The sequence below is a fragment of the Drosophila obscura genome, unplaced genomic scaffold (assembly GCF_018151105.1).
Source record: "Drosophila obscura isolate BZ-5 IFL unplaced genomic scaffold, ASM1815110v1 contig_36, whole genome shotgun sequence".
NCBI lineage: Eukaryota > Metazoa > Arthropoda > Insecta > Diptera > Drosophilidae > Drosophila > Drosophila obscura.
Window position 1 is genome coordinate 2,090,549 of NW_024542824.1, and position 18,803 is coordinate 2,109,351.

At 46.0% G+C, this 18,803-nt stretch overlaps 9 protein-coding genes across 12 annotated transcripts; 2 read left to right on the forward strand and 7 right to left on the reverse strand.

Annotated features, from left to right (window-relative positions):
* Positions 1–39: 39 nt before the first annotated feature.
* LOC111079958 (male accessory gland serine protease inhibitor-like) lies at positions 40–513 on the reverse strand. The gene is made up of 2 exons (XM_022375307.2): positions 393–513; positions 40–331 (listed from the first exon to the last, which is right to left on the reverse strand). Exons 1-2 carry the CDS (start codon positions 457–459, stop codon positions 99–101), a joined length of 300 nt encoding a protein of 99 aa, XP_022230999.1. The 5' UTR covers positions 460–513; the 3' UTR covers positions 40–98.
* A 633-nt stretch (positions 514–1,146) lies between these two features.
* Positions 1,147–1,599, reverse strand: LOC111079118 (male accessory gland serine protease inhibitor-like). Its single transcript, XM_022374138.2, has 2 exons — positions 1,468–1,599; positions 1,147–1,400 (listed from the first exon to the last, which is right to left on the reverse strand). The coding sequence occupies exons 1-2, from the start codon at positions 1,532–1,534 to the stop codon at positions 1,219–1,221; spliced, it is 249 nt and encodes an 82-aa protein (XP_022229830.2). The 5' UTR covers positions 1,535–1,599; the 3' UTR covers positions 1,147–1,218.
* A 126-nt stretch (positions 1,600–1,725) lies between these two features.
* On the reverse strand, positions 1,726–2,307 carry LOC111079077 (tissue factor pathway inhibitor). The gene has a single exon (XM_022374087.2). The coding sequence runs from the start codon at positions 2,261–2,263 to the stop codon at positions 1,841–1,843; it is 423 nt and encodes a 140-aa protein (XP_022229779.1). The 5' UTR covers positions 2,264–2,307; the 3' UTR covers positions 1,726–1,840.
* An 819-nt stretch (positions 2,308–3,126) lies between these two features.
* On the reverse strand, positions 3,127–3,668 carry LOC111079084 (kunitz/BPTI-like toxin). Its single transcript, XM_022374097.2, has 2 exons — positions 3,413–3,668; positions 3,127–3,356 (listed from the first exon to the last, which is right to left on the reverse strand). Exons 1-2 carry the CDS (start codon positions 3,603–3,605, stop codon positions 3,181–3,183), a joined length of 369 nt encoding a protein of 122 aa, XP_022229789.2. The 5' UTR covers positions 3,606–3,668; the 3' UTR covers positions 3,127–3,180.
* Positions 3,669–6,582: 2,914 nt separating this feature from the next.
* LOC111079106 (chymotrypsin inhibitor SCI-III) lies at positions 6,583–7,067 on the forward strand. Its single transcript, XM_022374131.2, has 2 exons — positions 6,583–6,766; positions 6,830–7,067. Exons 1-2 carry the CDS (start codon positions 6,667–6,669, stop codon positions 7,000–7,002), a joined length of 273 nt encoding a protein of 90 aa, XP_022229823.1. The 5' UTR covers positions 6,583–6,666; the 3' UTR covers positions 7,003–7,067.
* Positions 6,796–8,198, reverse strand: LOC111079099. The gene is made up of 2 exons (XM_022374119.2): positions 7,366–8,198; positions 6,796–7,292 (listed from the first exon to the last, which is right to left on the reverse strand). The coding sequence occupies exons 1-2, from the start codon at positions 7,451–7,453 to the stop codon at positions 7,084–7,086; spliced, it is 297 nt and encodes a 98-aa protein (XP_022229811.2). The 5' UTR covers positions 7,454–8,198; the 3' UTR covers positions 6,796–7,083.
* Positions 8,199–8,913: 715 nt separating this feature from the next.
* LOC111079091 (kunitz-type serine protease inhibitor taicotoxin) lies at positions 8,914–9,456 on the reverse strand. Its single transcript, XM_022374110.2, has 2 exons — positions 9,299–9,456; positions 8,914–9,214 (listed from the first exon to the last, which is right to left on the reverse strand). Exons 1-2 carry the CDS (start codon positions 9,420–9,422, stop codon positions 9,000–9,002), a joined length of 339 nt encoding a protein of 112 aa, XP_022229802.1. The 5' UTR covers positions 9,423–9,456; the 3' UTR covers positions 8,914–8,999.
* On the reverse strand, positions 9,446–14,188 carry LOC111079064 (chromosome transmission fidelity protein 18 homolog). Its single transcript, XM_041594738.1, has 13 exons — positions 13,235–14,188; positions 12,595–13,180; positions 12,312–12,540; positions 12,134–12,250; positions 11,973–12,075; positions 11,776–11,918; positions 11,468–11,702; positions 10,967–11,142; positions 10,763–10,896; positions 10,473–10,699; positions 9,988–10,051; positions 9,605–9,925; positions 9,446–9,533 (listed from the first exon to the last, which is right to left on the reverse strand). The coding sequence occupies exons 1-12, from the start codon at positions 14,108–14,110 to the stop codon at positions 9,825–9,827; spliced, it is 2,991 nt and encodes a 996-aa protein (XP_041450672.1). The 5' UTR covers positions 14,111–14,188; the 3' UTR covers positions 9,446–9,533; positions 9,605–9,824.
* Positions 14,189–15,302: 1,114 nt separating this feature from the next.
* On the forward strand, positions 15,303–18,542 carry LOC111078945 (glycerophosphocholine phosphodiesterase GPCPD1). Of its 4 annotated transcripts, none has more exons than XM_022373913.2 (6): positions 15,303–15,549; positions 15,612–15,751; positions 15,806–16,217; positions 16,275–17,741; positions 17,831–17,977; positions 18,054–18,542. In XM_022373913.2, the coding sequence occupies exons 3-6, from the start codon at positions 15,837–15,839 to the stop codon at positions 18,171–18,173; spliced, it is 2,115 nt and encodes a 704-aa protein (XP_022229605.2). In that variant the 5' UTR covers positions 15,303–15,549; positions 15,612–15,751; positions 15,806–15,836; the 3' UTR covers positions 18,174–18,542. The 4 variants fall into 4 exon arrangements, with proteins under 4 accessions (XP_022229605.2, XP_022229596.2, XP_022229622.2 ...); XM_022373904.2 differs by having other exon boundaries at positions 15,818–16,217; XM_022373930.2 differs by having other exon boundaries at positions 15,825–16,217.
* The last annotated feature ends 261 nt before the right edge of the window (positions 18,543–18,803 follow it).

An 18,803-nucleotide genomic window follows, 5' to 3' on the forward strand; every position in this document is an offset into this window, starting at 1 on the left:
GTTGTTGGCGGAATTGGGTTGCTTAATACAATGGGGAACTTTTATCGTGTTATTTTGTTCATTGTGGAAGCGGCCACTCATTTATTTTGCACTTTGATTCACTCCAAATTAATTCCAAAATCATGTAGGTATAACAATGGGTAAGGTGATGGGTGATATTCAATACACCATCTTTCACATAGCTCCCTAGATCCGAAACGATTTAAATTTCCACCACAGCCCCCATAGTTGAACCGCACGCACGAGTTTCCATCGTAGGACCAACGGGGACTGTACGCCATGCATGCCGCGACTCCATCTCCATTTTGGGAACTTGGAAGATCACAAATGACTGTCGAAATCAAAGAATATGCTTCAGTTATGGGAAGGATTGAAATCTCAAGAGGACAGACAGTGTTTCAGGCCCAGGGAACTAGCCACAAAGGCAGCGAGCACAGCCAGCAGCAGCAAAAACTTCATCTTACGATTTTGGAGTACTTCAAGCTAACACAAAGAAATGTAAACTGCACTAAGCCTGGGGCATAGCTGTACAATTTATACAAAATTACAATGGATCACCTTATCACCTTAACACCCAACCCTCAACCTAGTCGAGCACCGTGTCATATTGCGGTTTAGTGGCAGGTTGCGTTGAGGTTGCATTCCATTAATTCTCCAAACTCAAATTACTCTTATTATTGTGTGTCCATTATAGAGAAACAAATCACAGCGTAATTCAACAATGATTTCAACAATGTTCTTCAGATTCATTCATGAGCGAAGAAGCCTAGTCGAAGGCTAGTGTCTGGAACGGCCCAAAGCATCACTATTCTTGGCATTAAATACATCCAAGCCTCAGATGAGTAAAACCGCGGGAGAGCTAGCTGTGGATAGAGACAGAGACATTCGCGAGCCGTTGCCGGGAGAGTCAGCTTTAATGGCGAATAAATTAAATGCCGAGTTCAAACAGTTACTTGAATCTGGTATTATTATTTATTATTTTATTTTTAAATTGTCTGAATATGAGTACTTTCACAATAGTTTTCTGGACCATTTTTCCTGCAAAACAAAGTACCAAGACGGAAAAGGTTCCCTAATTTTGAAAGCTTTGCACACGTAATGTTCAATGATCAATTTGTGTTCCCTGTTCAGTAATAGCCATTCAAATTGCAATTGAATAAAACACTTTATTTCATTTATCATAAATCATATCAGAGTCAAAATGAGGAAGGAGCGAAGTTATTCCTTGCACTTTTCCTCGCATTCCGCTTGGCTGCCAAACCTATTTTGGTTGCCACCGCAGCCGCCATAGACGAACTCCGAGCAGCTATTGCTGTCGGCATGGTAGCTCCATGATGGCATAAACGCAGCGCACTTGATCAGACCATTTCCATCGACTCCAGCATCAAGTCCGCAATCGGCTAAGGAGGAGAACATTAATGTTGAGAGTGAGAATCGCTCTTGTCAGAACTCTTCTGATAGACTTACGATCCTTCAGGGCCAGGGTCAGGCCCAGCAGGGCAAATATCAGGCCGAAAATAGCAAGGAACTTCATAATGGATTTGTGATTTGAATTAATTTCTTCCAGCTGCTGTGGAACGACGACGACTAATGCTCATCGAAGGCCCAACACCGAGCTATATACGCTTTCCCAGACGGAAACACGGCTGCTTATCGATGTGGTCGTGAACCGCGAGGGTCATTAACAAACACTTGTTAAATTAATAAGTAAATATATGTACATAGTTTGTTTGTGTATTGTGGTTATATTTGTTTGGGTATGGGAGATGGGGAGTGACTTAATTGCTTGGTCGGCATGCCGTAAATAATCCTATATACTATGCGCTAAGTAAACAATAGTTTAGGCACTGCTGGTACTGGTGCTGATGCTGCTGCTGCTGCTGATGCTGCTCTCTGTAGTCACCTCACTGTCGCTGCTGCTCTGCTCTGTGGTCACCGAGATGATTTCAGTGACTGCGGCACGACCAAGGCAGGACTGCTCGCAGAGCTCCTTGCTCTCGAAGTTGTTCCTATTGCCGGCACAGCCTCCGTAGACAAACTCCTCGCAGGCCTGGGTATCCACATTGTAGGCATACCGATAGAACAGGGCAAAACAGCGTCCCGTCTCCTTGGGCTGATGGCAATCCTCGGGCACGTCCACAGGCGTCTCCCCCGAAAGAGAGTCCTGCTTCTCTACGACCACATCGCTGGCAGGGGCAGCGCGGATGCTCACCAGGAGCAGAGCACTGGCGATGATCAGAATGAAGCTGTATCTGTAGCACATATCGTTTCCGTTGGGCGAATGACTGCGAATGACAACAGCACTGGGGCGTAACGAGGCTTAAATACCCCACAATCGTGCGTCACCAGAGCCGCGAACCCACCCGCTCAGCTCACGTACTCCATAGCTGTCTGCCCGTAGTTATTTCTCTTTTTGTGTGCTTTTTTGTATCAGTTAAGATTGGAGTATTTGTCCAACTGATTCGACGTCGCATGTAAATCACGGCACCGCTGTCGCTCAGAGACGTCTCTGTCAGTACGGTCAGCTCCGCTCCGTTCCGTTCCGAGAAGCTTTCGCAGTGTCCAACCTTCGCTGCAGTTCAATGCTCCAGCCAATAGCCAACATATTAATAATGGCCCGGCTTTTGATATGCTAAGTATATAAAATCATATGACGATACGATCAGACGAGTAGTTTCCGCACAGCTCGGATGATAGCTGCGATAGTCACGTCCAGAAGGCGGAACGGGGGTGTGGTGTGCGAACCAATGGCTCACCAGGTAATTATCAGGTATTTTCACGTCTAACTAAGTGATTGATCAACTACAAAAACGAAGGGTTTGAGTTTATTTGTTGCACCGCCATAGAGCTTTTGAAATAAATAGCAGCAATAATTGTGACAGGGGAAGTACTCAAAGTTCCAATAATGTTCTCAGAACTAAAGAAACTAATAGACATCCAACATCTAAGAGATTTTCCAGCTACAATATATGCACATATTTCATAATGAATTTTAAACAATACAATGCAATATTGTTTATCTATTTTGAGAACATTTCCCTTGTTGCTTCATAAATCTCATACGAAAACAATTTCAGACACACATAAGTAGTGCTTTGGTATAAATAAAGACATTTTGTAACAAACAACTTTTAATAATTATGGCTTTATGTATACTTAATTTATTCGATCGATCTTGAGTCACTTTTTGATGACACAAGCATCCTCGCAGGTCTGACGGAAGCCAAAGCGATTATCATTGCCCCGACAGCCCCCATATTTGAAGGTCTCACAGGCATTCGTATCCTTGTTGTAGTAGACTCGATCGAGACTCATGCGACAGGGACCCGGATCCAAGGGTTGCAGACACTTGGGATCTATTGTGGGAGAAGGGAATATTAGGTCTAAAAGGAATGTGTGCAATCGAACGAACCTTGCTGTTGTCGCTGTGGCTGGGGTTTCACTGTGGTCGGACTGGGAGCCTGATTTGCTGCTGGATTTGGCTGTACTTGGGCCACAATTCCCGGTTTATTGCTGGCTGTGGATGTGGCCGCCGCCTGTATCTGTTGCAACAGGCTGAACAAAAGAAGTGCCGCCCCAAAGCACAGAAACTGGGTCATCCGCATGATTTTGCTTTGTCTGTGGCACTGATAACTGATCGTTAATAGCTGCGAATGTGAACTGAGCTGAACTGAACGAAATGTGCTATATTCCGATTTTGAGCCGAGTTCAGTGCTGATTACATCTGTATAGGTGTAGATCTCTCTCTCATTTTTGCTCTGGGCTAAGCTTAGCGAAGCGTTTAACTCAAATTGAGCATAAAAAGCGTTGAGCGCGACAAAGATTAATTATCTGATTTATATAAATAGAGAGATTTACATATCTATGTACATATGTATATATATGATGATGTGCAGGCTCTGAATCTAAGATTAGCGATGAAGAAAAAATCAAGGGAATTACCCAACAAGTAAATGTGTTTACGCAGCCAAATAGTGGACTTAAAATTTAAGTCTTAAATACATAGATTATATCCAGTGGTGCAGCAGTACAGTAAATCCTTATTATTGTTCGTTGCTTGCACTACCCACTGTACTTAATTGTCATCTACCTACAAACCTACATACATACATACATATGTACACATTCATGCTCCCGCACGGCAGAATGCCCATCCAGCCCTTCTCTCGCGTCATCATCTGGCACTTTTCTTTCCCTCGCCCTTCGCTATCACACTCTTGATCTGTCGCTCTCTCGCTCGCATTAGGGCACGGGCATTTCGGCCCGCCTGATCTTGCAATCACTTTTTTCACATCGTCTTGGAAATGAGCTATTCAATCCAATCCTATCCAATAGCTTCCAATAGTCCCTACATCAAAATCGAAATAAAATGCTATTATTGAAATTAATTTTAATGATAAGGGCGTGGATGTGTTCGTTTAAATGGAACTCTGAAAACACTTTTATATATTCTATTAAGCTTTAGTCTCTGTCTGAGAAGCATTTTCGATTATATTTCTGTATATTTTCTATAGTCTTTAATCGATTCCAAATAATTCCAATTTTACAATTACCAAGAATATTAAAATGAAGCTCTTTCCACGAATCGTTCAAGGTTGATTCCGAGATGGAGATAAGGAATACGATCAATAGAGCTGGTGTTTATTTGCCAATTATATATGCCCATCACATATGAATGGCCAATTAGCACTTGACGAAGGAAAGAAGATAACTTAGATGCTTGGTCACGTAGTACTTGGATTTCCCGACTGGGTTTTGATTGGGCGTACGTCTGGCTAATGTGTCATGTAATGTGGGGGGATAACAGCACCTGAAATTTGCCATTAACATTAACTGCAACAATTTGCATAAGAAATTTCAAGTAAGGGGCTCGTTGGGCACGCCTAATGCTGGCTGAGACAAATACTATGTGTACGAGTGTTGCACTCGGAGAGGCTCAGGCTCATTAAAATTGCATTGGCAATTGTCTGTGCAGAAGATAGTCGAGGACACACACGGACTGGACCATGACAGCTCATCAGGGCTTAGGGCAACAGTCATAATTAGAGTCATATTAGGGCCAGGACAAGATGGTCAACACAGCTGCTCGTACAACAAAAACGTTAGCAGGTGTTAATACATAGCGCAAATTCAATTATCGCTCAATGATGAGGCATGGCCCTCCCTTATGATGCTGTTGATGAGGTGTTATCCGTCGTAGAGGGAGTACTATTTATTCATTAGCTCTCTCAGTGAGCGGCTCCGGCCGGTGATGGAATGGAGTGGCCAAAATGTGACGCTCATGTGTGTGAAAATGTCTGTCTGAGGTGACAATTCAGTTAACTGTTTAATTTGCTTGAAATAATTGAAATGCTGCCCGGTCTGAGCGCCAACACGTTAATTGTCTCTCTCTCTCTCTCGCTCTCTGTCTCGCTCTGGAATACGTTTAATTACTAAATTAGGGACTTGGACTTGAGTGGAAAATGCAAGAGAAAATGCCCTGTGCCAAAGCGGTATTTATTGCCTGATTCAATTAACTAGACCTTAAACGAGTGAAGGGCCAAACAAAGTCCCAGGAGTCTCTCGATTACCATAGCCCAGGGGGCAGAGCCCAGAGATATCCAGTGAAAATGAGTAAAAGAGATGTGCACTGAGAGAAAGAAATGGAGGGAGAGCAAGCCGAAGAGAGAAACAGAGAGAAACACTTTCAATTCTTGATCCTCTCTGAAGCTCTCAGCGTTGAAACCGAAACTGAAATTGAAACTGAAATTGAAATCTCGTTTCTCGCTGCTTGTCCAACCAACATTGTCAATCGTTAGTATATATATGTATATCATATACATACATATATGTATATTCCACACAAATACACTTGCTGTTTTGTATTGAGACACTCGAATTGTTGTTGCCATTGATATGCGGAACATGTTTTTGTTGCCTTCTGCCGTCAAGTCTTTTTTTTACGTCATCTCTCTGTGCGAGCGGTGTTTATTATGAGAGCGATTGTAGGGTATATTCGAATTTGCTAGGGCATGTCATTTATTAAAAGGAGCTGATCTCTCTATGGATTTCATAGGTGAACAGTGGGAGAGAGCATAGAAGCGGAGTACGAGTAGGACAACTCACTCACATTTAATCTTATTTCCAGTAATTTCAGAGAGAAACAATAACGGTACCGATCAGATAGCTTTATGCATAATACGAACAAAAAAATCAGCAGATTAACGGAGAACTTTCGAAGTCAATACACAATAATACTGCTTATCATATAAATTTTTAAATTATATTATACCCGATCCAATTGATCGAATAAAGAACCTGTTCTAACCTTACCTCAATAGATTCGCTTTATGGAGTAGGTTTTTCAGAGATTAAAAATTATTCTAAGATTGTTACATGAGCTCATCGATCTATAGGCTGGTCAAAATAAGCTAGAAAACCTTCAGAGGCTAACCCTCGTGCCAGCCGAGTAGGTAGCACCTTTGTTACCATGGCCGAAGCTTTGCACACAGTGCGATTAACTTGGTCAATGTTGAATCTTGGCAAAAACAAAGCATAAAAACATTTGAACGCATTTGTAAACACACAAATCAGCGGTGGGACAGCCCCGGCTCAGTGAGTTGTTAGCCAAAGAACGTGACGGTTGACTGAATGAGTGGCTGAGAGTGGATTCCAAAAACAGATGACATGATGGATGCTCGCTGGCTCCTCGTGGGTCTGGGGTACTACTGGCTACTGCTGCAAGCGATCTTCCCACTGCCACAGACAGATGCAGCCTCCAAGCGAGGTAGAATAACCAGATCGAACTCCGTAATTGTTCCTACTAACTTTAATAAATATACGAATACAGTGAAATTGTGCCTGCAGCCAACGATCAGCGGAAGGTGCTTTGGCTATGTGGAGAGCTATGCGTACAATCCCCTGAAGCGACACTGCGAGCCCTTCATCTACGGCGGATGTGGCGGCAACGACAATCGCTTCACCAACAAGGCCGAGTGCGAATTTAGCTGCCGTGATATTTGAATTGAGAGTACGAGTAGCTAGTATTTATAACAACGCAAACAAACAGAGATTTGTTTCAAAAAGAACATCCTTAACGTGTATTCAATTTGTGGTTTCATTGCCACCAGATCGATTGCGCCTCTTGACATGTCTGGCATTGTTGCAGATCTTCTCGCAGTCCTCGAGACTGCCGAAGAGCCGCTTGCCGCAGCCCATATATCGGCAGTGTTCCGTCTCCACATCAAAGTAGATTCCCAAAGTGCTGGGCACACAGAGTCCATTCGTGCTGGGCGGTACCGTGCACAGATCACCTGATCGGAAAATGATACAAAATTAGTTGAAATATGGAATGGGGAATATTGAAAGCTTCCAGAAGAGACTTACGGACGCGTGCGTCGATGGGTTGGTTCTGGATCATTGTCAGGATCACACAAAGCCACACGGTTATCCTCAGTTGACTGTTGGCGTTCATTTTGGAAATACTTTTGAAGGCGGATTTGGTAGATCTTCGATGATCCTTAGCTCTGCACAACTGCAACCGGTTTTACTTCTTGTTTGTTTTTTCTAGAATTTTTTAGCTCGCCTCTGGACGAAGCTGATCAGATCAGATAGCCGTTTATGTTCCTTATAGTTGTTCTATATATTTGCACTGTCAGCTCTGTATTTTAGCTTCTGGTACAGTTTCACTCTCTCTGGTAATGGAAACACTGCCAATTCTGTTGTTTTTTAAGACAAATACGAGTACAAATGCGCAGCAGCCGATCGCAGCCATATATGTATGTATAAGAAGCCGAACGTAAGTCTGTCGATTCAACAATGATTGGAATGGGAACCTCTACTATATAGCTATAGCTGATGATCGACCGATCCACACACGTCCGTCCGTCAATCTTTATTTGTTTCGTCTGAATGGTATTTATGGGTTTATTATACCCAAAAGGCGACTGCAAAGTTCATCTACAGTGCAAGTACCCAAGACGAAAATTCAACCAACAACCAAGGGATTATCGTTTCGGTTTTGCAATTTTCGTTTTCGCAGATATGGAATATTTTTCCCTTCTCTAAGTGGTTGTGGTCCTTTCTGGACTTTGTCTAGGTTAATTTTTGGAAATTTTTGACAGAGAGAGACACGAACAAAACGAAATTTCTATATGTACCACACTTTTGGTCACTGACTGGATGCTGGAGCGTCTGGCGTTTGGATTGTCGCGAACTCGACTCGAAACCTCGAACAAAAGCCACTTCAAGGCACACATATTTGTAATCAGGCCGCTTCTGCCGCTGCCGCTGCCGCCGTCGCTGCCTCTGCTGCTGGCGCTGCTTTTGCGACTGATAACTGATAAGGCCCAAAACGGCAACACACTACGCCGCGTCCAGCGCTTTTTGCATGCGATGATCAATAATTACGATGATGATGTCGTCGATGAGGATGAGATCGAGGATTGACTTTCCGGCTAAAACTGGCGAGCGCCTGTTGCAGAAGGCCGAAATCAGAATCGTGAATATAATCAAATGATTGGCATACACACAAATACAGACAACGAATTGGGGACACACTTACCAAACAGCTAAAATAACTTAACAGATGCCTTATATGAAAAAAAATAGTTATTTAGTTCATAAATATTTCTGTTGCACTTCTATTCGTATTCATCATTCATATTTCCAAAGAAATTCTCCGATTCTTCGCAAATCATAGAACTACTCCCATTCCGAACACACTCCCCTGCTCATAGAGTATATACACATGTATAACGAGCCTTGTTCAATGTTCAAGCGACTTGGATGAACTGTCAGCTAGATGCCACACAGACAATAAATCCAAACCACGATCCGATAGTGCTACAAAATAGAAACAATTACCTCACAGGTCATGGGGGGCCAGGCAGAACAGAACATTCCCAGCATTCATAGATTACGGATTAGACGCAATTTGTTAGCTGTTCAGCCGCGGACGCAGACGCAGACGCTACGCTGATATTTTTTATTCGACAAACTCTCTCCGAATCGTTAACATTTCAACCTTCGTTCACATACAAATCCTGATTGCGTCTCACGCCATGGACACAGGTGGCGACGCAGTCCTGGATATCGCCGAAGCTCTGGCCCGGCGTCGAGTGGCATGCCCCAATCGAGTACATCTGGCAGTCCAAGGTGGCGGGGTCGTAGTAGAAGCCCTCTATCTGGATGGTGCAAATACCCACAGACCGCGGCGGTGGCTGCTTACAAATATCTGAGGAAACACAGCATAAGTACATATATGAGAAATGTGGGTCGGAAGTGGATTGACCCTCTGCGACTCCCTGCCTCTACTCACTCGGTATCACGGGCAGGCCTGGGGGCATGAAACGTGCCTCTATGGGCTGGAGGCCGCCCAACAACAGCACCACGAGCAGCAGCACCAGCGATAGCCACACCAACGCAGGCTTAGTTCGAGACATCTGGACAACGCGCGGGCAACTAACTGAGTGAGTGAGTCGAGTCGCGATGCCTCGCCGGCTGATTCAACCCGCCGCGAGTTCCCAGCGATAAGAAAGCCAAAGCATTGCTTACTAAAGCAATACATTCATCCTCATTAGCAAATATTGGATGAAAAGTTGAATGATATTTACAATATACTTACAAGCAGTCAGTAGGTGTGAATATCACCTTTGAGTTTATCTTTAAAAAATGAGTTATCTAGTCAAGTGAAAGAGAGAGTTGCTTGAAAACTAATTAAATATTTGCTTATTCATCTATCATATCTCCATTCATTAAAGAACACTTTCTTTGATTTAAAATGTTGTATCTGTGTTTAATAAATTAATTTATGGCAGGCACGTGGAAATTCCAAGAGAGATATGTTACAGAAGCTCATGCAGATGCACGTCTTTGCGGACGGCATTGTTGAAGCCCTCCTTATAGCGATACCAAATGGGACTCTTTACAATGGCATCGGTTTTCCCTAAAAAAAATTAATCAATTTAAATAGAATGAATAGCCAAAACACATACAATAATTACTTACCATCATCCATTGATTTTCCTGTGGATGTCTTGTGGGTAACGCGACCGAAAAAGTCTTTTTTGAGCTAAAAAAGGGAAATAGATAATTTAGGAATATTAGTATAAAGCCAAGTAAATGATAAATCATTTGAAAATTGAATAAAAACCATCTAAAAGATAAAGCTAAAAGAGCATTCGCAGCATAAAATACCCCACAAAGTCGCTTTCCTTTAAGATGGGCAATAAATGTTAGTTTGTCGTGATCCCACATTACGACCCCAATGACAATGCCGGTGGAATCCCCTTATGGGTTATTAGCTTTGCTGGGCTTTGCCCAAAGAGGAAAATGTGAGAAGCGCAAGCTTTAAAAGGAGCATAAAGGTGAGCTCTCCTTGGTGAATGCGAATGGTAGTTGCTTTGTTAAGGTGGAAAATTTGCAAGTAAATTGCTGCTAAGTAAATGCAAGACATGCAAATCTTGATGGTGCATCGGTATCCTTGGACCCACCTGCTGTTTGGCGGCACCGCCGCGCACATTTGAACCAGAAATTGCTTTTGGTTTCAATTTTTGCAAATGATTGGGGAGATGCGATGTGGCCGCGGTCTTCGGTGCCTGCTTCTTTGAGGCTGCTGACGGCGCCCCTTCCTTGGGTGCCGCTCGACGGATGCGTGCCAGGGATACTTCCCGGGCTAGTAACTGGCGTCCGAAGTAGGATACAGTGAGGCCAGGAAATCCTATCAAAACATAGCCGAAAAATGATGACTGAAAGTTTCCCTTCTGATGTGTTGAATATTCACCTGGATATGCGCTGAGTGCATCTAGATCGGGCTCCGTTTGGAACACATATTGTCCTTCCAGGGACTTGACCTGAACAAATGTCACGCCGAGATCCAGCATCACCTCAATGGTGTGATTCATGTCGTACAGTTCCCTGAAAAAAGAATAGCATCATTCAATTGGAATACGGAGCCAACAAAGGAGATAGATGAGACGATACTCACTTGGGGGACAGCAGCTTCACCGTCACGGAACGCAATTGCGGCGACAAAATCCTCTTCAGCAGGGGCACGGTATCCAGCAGCAGAATCCTGCCATGACCCATACCCACAGCGGAGGGGGTGACACCTTTGCGCAGGGCCTGGAAGATGTTGCGCTGTGTGGTGCTCTTCTGTGTGAACTGCAAAGAAGGAAATGGGGATTTTGTGGTGGATTTGGCTTTGTGTACACAGTGCGAAATCTATGCAGAACTCTCATTAATCTTGTGATTGCATTTGAGGCACATAATGGACAAGAAATTACATGGCTTGATTGTGTTGATTATGCACTTTCCAATGGTCCTTGCTGGGCATGTTTGCCCCAGCTAATGATGCCTGCATAATACATGAGGCTGCCTCAAAGGAGAGAGATTGCCTCCGACTCGCCTTGCATTCAGCGATGAAAAGAAATAATGTGGCTCGGGGCCATGCAGTCTTGCATGCATCTTTTTCCATCCATCCTCTTACCTCAAAGCCGCGCGTGGGAAATGCAATTTTCGGCCAGGCCAGTGTGGCAAAGAGCAAATGCCAGACGACAAAACCGTACGGCAAATATGGATAAATACTGTAGTTCTGCTGCCTGGCGATCTTCTGCTGCAGTATGTCCGTAAAGCAGAACCAATTCAAGGCCTCGCAAACGCCCTTAAAATTTGGATCGGGCATCTTTTGCTGCAGATAGTTCTCGTACACGCCTTGAGTAAGTCTGCCGGCAGGTAAATGGAATATTAGAACACTTTTGTAGAGAGATAGAGAGAGAAAGTAAATGTTAATCCAACCTGTCGTAGTCCCCACTGGAATGGACCACATCCATAACATTGCGCACTCGCGTAGCAATCGACATGTTGGTCATTGTAACCAAAGCGGGCTCATCGCCATTGCCATTGGTGTCTGTCTGCAGTTGCTTCTTGGGACGTTGTATCTGAAAATAGTCTATGAAACATCAGTCTGAAAGTTCTTGAAGTGAAGAAATTACTCTGAAAATGGAATTCCACACAGCAAACAGACTCTGATGACGATCCTTTTGTCCCAGATTGTTGTTCAGCACGTCCTGTAGCGTCAGGCTCTGCTTTTGGGCACTAGAATGGGAATTTTCATAAGCAATCTGTGACTGAAAATAATGTTCGGGCTACCCACTTGAAGAACTGCATGGAGGAAATGCAGCTGCGGACATCGTTGCCCGACTTTTCAGCCAGCGTAATCAGTGATCCGAAATCTGTTTTAAGCTGCTCTTTATGGGCAATCTCGCCCAAGCTGTAAGAGAGATCATTACCATCAATCAATCATCAATCAAAGAATATATTAACCGTCTTACCGCTCGGCGAGACGCGCTGCATCAATGGGCGGGAAGGTGACCACAAAGGCTATCAGGCGGAGTGGCCGCAGGGCTGGATCGTAGATATCATTGCATATACAGATAATGGGTCGTCGCAGGACGTTGTGCTCCGATTTGGCGCCCTTGGCTTTCGCCTTGCTGTGGACATCATCGTTGACGAATTTCACCAGATATTCAATGGACTGACGCGGAGCGCCATCGATTTCATCTGGGCACAGAGGATAAGTTAATTATTGAAGGCATACAAAAGATGCGTACCCACCCAGAACTATGCAATTGGGCCGCTTGTCTGCATTGAGAACCGATGACATTTGTGTGCCGTTCTCCAGGGCCTGCTTGAAGGCCTCTGGACTGCGATCGTCGGAGGCATTGATCTCCCGCACATTGTAGCCGGCATGCCGGGCAATGGTGTGGGCCAGCGTGGTCTTGCCCAGACCGGGGGGACCACAGAGCAGGGCCACCTTCTGCATGGGTCGTCCCATGGCATCCACATTCGTGTTGAGCGCATGACGTGGCTTGCGCTGCCGCCAGCCGCCATTGGACTCGAATTTTCCCGTGCGCTTGTTGAAGCTGTTCATCTGAGTATATGCGCCTCCACCACCTGCTCCTGCGCCTGCTCCTGAGACTGCATCCCGTTCCTGTTTGCTGTGAAAGGGTTTGCCAAAGACAACCTTGTCCCACATCTTGAGCCAATAGAGCAGACTCCTGTTGGTCATTTCATCCGAGAGCAAGTCAATGTATTTCCTTGGCTTGTATTTGTCCACCCAAAGACGTCCCGCATGCGGAGTGACTGCAGTCGTGGGAGCAGCTATCGCTGGCTGTGTGTCGGGAGCCAAGCGACGAAGGACCTAACCAAGGGAATAGTTATATCTGACATCTCGCAATGGACTCCTCAAACTTACCAGCTCGTTCGCCTCCTGCCAGACCTTGTCTTTGGCCTCGCCCAGCAGACTGCCCACAATCGCGCCCCGCGCACTGATCAAGTCCAGCTGCCGCTGCTCGTACTCTTCCGAGTGGAAACGGACGTAGATGCGCTCCAGATCGCTGCGTTGTATGGGCAGAAATGGCCAGTTGGGTATCTCGTACGAGAGATTCCTTTTCTGGAAATCGAGCAGGGCCTTCAGGCGACTCACATCGTCCCTGCGGACGGTTTTGGTCGACTCTTGCTTCTTGCGGCGTATCTCCACGATCCTCTCAATGGCCTCGTTGTCGCGCTGCTCCTCGGTGCGGGCCTTCTTCACCAGCGGATCTTCGTAGGTCTCATGGAAGAGGTCATCAATGTCGCCAAAGAGATCCCGCTCCAGACGTCGCTTGTTCACGCCCCGCGTGCCCAGCTCCTGCAACTGCTGGGCGGCCGCATTAAGCAGAGGCACTGCATCCGTTTCTTTGAATCCGTTGCTGGTCGGTGGAGTGGCATCCACTTCCTGTATGGCCGGCATGCGTTGAAATGGCGTCGAGCAGCCGCGTCCCACCGGTGGGCCTTTGGGCGTGCCAAAAAGTCGCCTATTCACTGGCCCACCGCCGCCGCCGCCGCCGCCTCCATCATCGTTCTCGATTTGAGTGGCCCCAAAGGTAATCTGCGAGAGCTGCGGTGAGCCGAGGGTGGAATTCTCCAAGCGTGAGGCATCCTTTACTGATTTCGTTTGTTTGGCCGCCGCTTGCCGGGAGGTGCTCGGCCCGTCGTACGCGTCGTACTCGTGCGGCACATCCTCCAGCAACTCCAACTCATCCTGGTACTGCAGCTCGAACTCCTCGTCTTCATCGGGATATTGATTCATTCTGGGCTTCAAATTGCACAAATAATTCGCGAATTTGCAAAACAAGAGATTCCCGCCAAAACAAACAAACAGCTGTTGCGGGCCACAGGGTTGATTTGGCTGTCGCCTCACCTATTATTAATGTGCTTTGGAACAAAACGACAAAATTAGTTTAAACTTGGCATGCACCTTACTGATAAGAAAATTGGTTTCCCGCCAATAAATGATTATGGAGGTTTCTCGGTTTTGCAGCCCCATATTAAATAATATTAAAAAAACAGCCAGTGCATGTGTGAGTTGTCCTCAAGGAGCGTACATATATATCGAAAAATGTATCCAGGCAGCGCACTCTTAAATCAATCGTTTTGTTAATTCCCACACAGCGACAGAAATTGGGTTTAATATTGTAAAATTTTTATTGCAGTTCTTCTGGTCTTTATCAGCTCTATCAGAGTTAGAACTCTTTTTCAGTATTTATTTTTTGTTGGACCAGTCTATATGGCCGGCCGTTTTGGAAAGGCTCATGCTCCAGTAGAGGTGCTTGAACATTGCTTAATTTAACTATAGCCGTCACATCCTGTTTAATGAGAAGAAGGATTATATCGTTCACGACTGGGTCATATTAAAGACGCTCGGGTCGGTTCATGACGGTGTCTTATTGAACGGCCTTCACGATGTGAAAGGTGCGAGTGCTACGTCAAGAATATGTTCAAGGGCTGACGGGCCGAATTGCCAGTGCCCTAATAAAGCGAGGGCGCGAAAGATGTAGAGAGCGATAGCGAAGGCCAAGGACCATATTATCTTGAAAGTGCAAGACCGATCATGATAGGGCGATGCTGCGACTAAAGAGCGAGAGAGTGATCTAGAGAACGAGAGAGCGAAAATTATATCAAAGTAAAGAAGAAAGTCGCGAGTCGAAGAGACGAAAGAACAGTTAAATAGGTTATTGCTGTGACAGGGCATATATGTACATATGTACATGTAGATAACAATAATGTACAGTGGGCTGTGTCAACAACTAACTATGATTATTAAGCATTAAAAAAATTGATCCCAACTAATGGAAATTACGGTTTAATTAATTAATTTTTTAATTTATTTATTTATGTGTTTCCACTGACGTTTTAGTATATTTTGAAAATGCGATGGCATATTTTCTTAGGGTCAGACGGTATATTTTAGTGATAAGTTCACGGTCACACTGCTCGCCTCGCTCCCTTTCTCTGTCTCTCTCACACTCATTTAACCAAGCGACCCAAATTTCATCGCGGAAAATAATGCAATTCACAGTTATAGTTTATCTACTAGTCGCGTTCGCGACAACGCTGAAAGTGCGCAAATAAGTTCGTTTTAATCCTATTGTCGCCTTTTGTGTGCCACGAATATCCTTCGTTAAATCAAACCATCATCAATCCTCCCTCAACCATGGCCGTCTAGCTGGAGGAGCAGAACAGCTGTTCGTGAGTAAAACCCAAAAATCGGCCAATTCTGCCACATTATACACATATTTCTTTTGTTGCAGGTTCGAATACACACACACACACGCATCCGCACACGCCACACACCAACACTAAGTGAGAAGAGAAAAGATTAGTAGAGTGGAGGAGGAAACCCTAACAAAACCTTAGAGCACTTCGTGGATTGTGTGGGACAAAGGGTGAGGTGAGTGGATGTCCCAAGTGAAACATAATAAATTTTACGTCATCCACTGATAAGGTCATTCGACAGCAAATAGCAAACCATTAGAATGCACAATTGGCTGGCATCACATGACGGCGAGGACGATGCCATGGCCGCGCCCTCGACGTGCCCCCAGGGAGCGGGAACGCTGCATGGGAGTGGAAGTCGTCGGATCTTTGGCGACATAACCACAAATCGGCTGTGGACCTTCCGGGTGCTGATGAACGAGGATCTGGGGGCCAACGAGCACCTGGCCGTGGTGGGCAACTGTGAGGCCCTGGGCAACTGGCAGCCGGCGGATGCGGCACTTATGACGCAGGAGGAGAATGTGTGGAGCGTGGAGGCTTACATACCGCGTCACTGTGCCACGGAATACCGCTATATGGTGTGTGCCGTGGAGCCCAGCAGCGAGCAGCCGCTGGTGCGACGCTGGGAGACACAGTTTCAGGTGGGAATCTGTTGATCTGTTTTCGTGGAATGCCTACTACAATGACACCCATTGCAGGCCAGAGCCATCGATGAGCTGGATGAGCAGCCGCCAAAGGAGCAGCTGGATATCTTCGGCTCTGTCAACGGTCAGGAGAAGGTCGACCGGGGCTGGCTCACCAGGGAGGCAATCGTTCAGCTCAAGTTCTTCTACGCTCCGTTCACCTTCAAGCAACGCATGAAGCGACGCCATGTCCAGGTGAAGGTGACGCCCATGAATCTGCGTATACCCAGTGCTGGGTGCGAGCCTTCCAGCGGCACGGGTCCGGTGTCGCCGCCGGAGGATTCCCTTTCGAACGACACGCACGACACCAGGGATAATGGCGGGGACTCGTCCACGGCCTTTGCCTTCAGCGAGGTGGTAACCCTGAGTGCCGATGAGTGCGAGATTCGTGCCCAGGAGCAGTTTGGCACTGCCTGCGGCCCCAGCGACCTGGTCATCTTCCACATAACCGTGGGAGATCTCGAGAACACGGCCTACCTGATCGATCTGTACACGTACAGCTCTCGGGTGGCCAAGGAAGATGGTCCACCGCACCACTTGGGCTACCACTATGTGCTGCCCAATCTGTTCAAGCGTTCCGAGGGAAACCTCGAGATACCAATAACGTGTGCCAAGGGCCATCGGCCCCTTGGCATGATGCGGCTGGGCTACCTTATTGTGCGACCCTCCGCCCTGAGCGCACACATGGACATGAGCGTCAGCTATGCCCGCTACTGGAACAACAAGTGGACGGGCCTGGATGTGGGCCATCGCGGCTCCGGCACCAGCTTTAAGGCCAAGGACGCCGTCATCCGAGAGAACACAATTACCTCACTGAAGAATGCCGCCGAGCATGGCGCCGATATGGTAGAGTTCGATGTGCAGCTCAGCAAGGATCTGGTGCCTGTTGTCTATCATGATTTCATGATTTATGTCTCGCTCAAGTCCAAGTGTAGCATGCAGGAGCACGACTTCCTGTCCCTGCCCATGCGGGAGCTGACACACGAGCAGCTGAAGAAGCTTAAAGTGTATCACACTGCCGAGGGCTTGTCGCGGGAGACGCGCTCCTTTCACAACGACGATATGCTGGAGCACCAGCCCTTCCCACAGCTCTCCGATGTGCTGGACGCGCTCGATGTCGATGTGGGCTTCAACATTGAGATCAAGTGGTCGCAGCGCCTGCAGGACGGGCGCATGGAGGAGGAGTTTGAGCATGTGGTGGATAGGAATCTCTATATCGACTGCATTTTGGATGTGGTCCTGCGCAAGGGCGGCAATCGGCGGATTGTCCTCAGCTGCTTTGATCCCGACATCTGCACGATGCTGCGCTTCAAACAGAATCGGTACCCAGTAATGTTTTTGACTCTCGGCAGGACCACCAAGTACGAACAGTATATGGATCCGCGCGGTAACTCCATGGAGCTGGCCGTCTGGCATGCGGTGGCCATGCAGCTGCTCGGAATTGTCGCCCACACGGAGGACTTGCTGCGTGATCCCAGCCAGGTAATAAAATGACACTCTCTGGGACAAAAGTGCTGGGAGACTGGGACACAACAGACATGTTTCGAAATCATTCACCTGCGGACTTTTAGGTGAATCTCGCCAAGGAGCGCGGCCTGGTGCTCTTCTGCTGGGGCGATGACAACAATTCCCAGGATACCATCAAGCTGCTAAAGGGACTGGGCCTGCATGCCATCATCTATGACAAAATGGACGTTCTTACCACCAAGGAGAAGAAGGTGAGTCTCTGCTTTCTCTCTCCATTGGCTGTTATACCGAATCCCTAATCCCAAATGGTTCTTCTTTACTTTGCAGCAAAGTGTTTTCCACCTCCAGGCCAAGGACAGCCAGAAGGAAATGCTCAAACAGCATGCCCTGGAAATGGGCCATGTGTGGCACACCTCCGCCAATGGCAACGAGGAGCAGCAGGCCTAGTTGGCGGAGGGACAGCCGCCTTGAAAGCTTCAGCACCATTATTTTATACTCATCTATATAGATATCTAAGCCAGGGAGCACTCCACACACTTTCTTTGAAACTTTAGCTTCTGCTCTGTCTGCGCTCTCTTGCATCCATCCAAAGCATCCAAGCATCGTTTCATTTAGCCAATTGCATTTGTTTTTTATATATAAATAGTTGAATTAATTTTGTATTTGAAGGCTGCCTAACCAAATATTTAAATCGGTCACTCTACTAATATGGTTAATTTGTTTGCGATTGCCAAAGCCACACTCTCTGTACTTCAGTTCTTACGTTCCCACAGAAAAGAAACTCTATTAAAAATATTTTAAATACTTCAATATAAAGTTATGGCTGTTTCCTTTGGATTTGTGGTGTTTCTTTGGGTAGGTGCATATTTGCTTGCGTTTAAAATATTGCCCGCAATATAAACTTAAATGTATCTGGCTATTATATCTTTATATTGAAAATTAAAAAATCATCGGCATAATTGTATAATTAAAGCTAAGAATCGTATCATCCAAAATATTTTACAAGCTCGAACGAAAAATGGCTTTTTGTACGTCTTAAACGATTCAGTATCTCGAGACGGATCAGAAATATAGCCA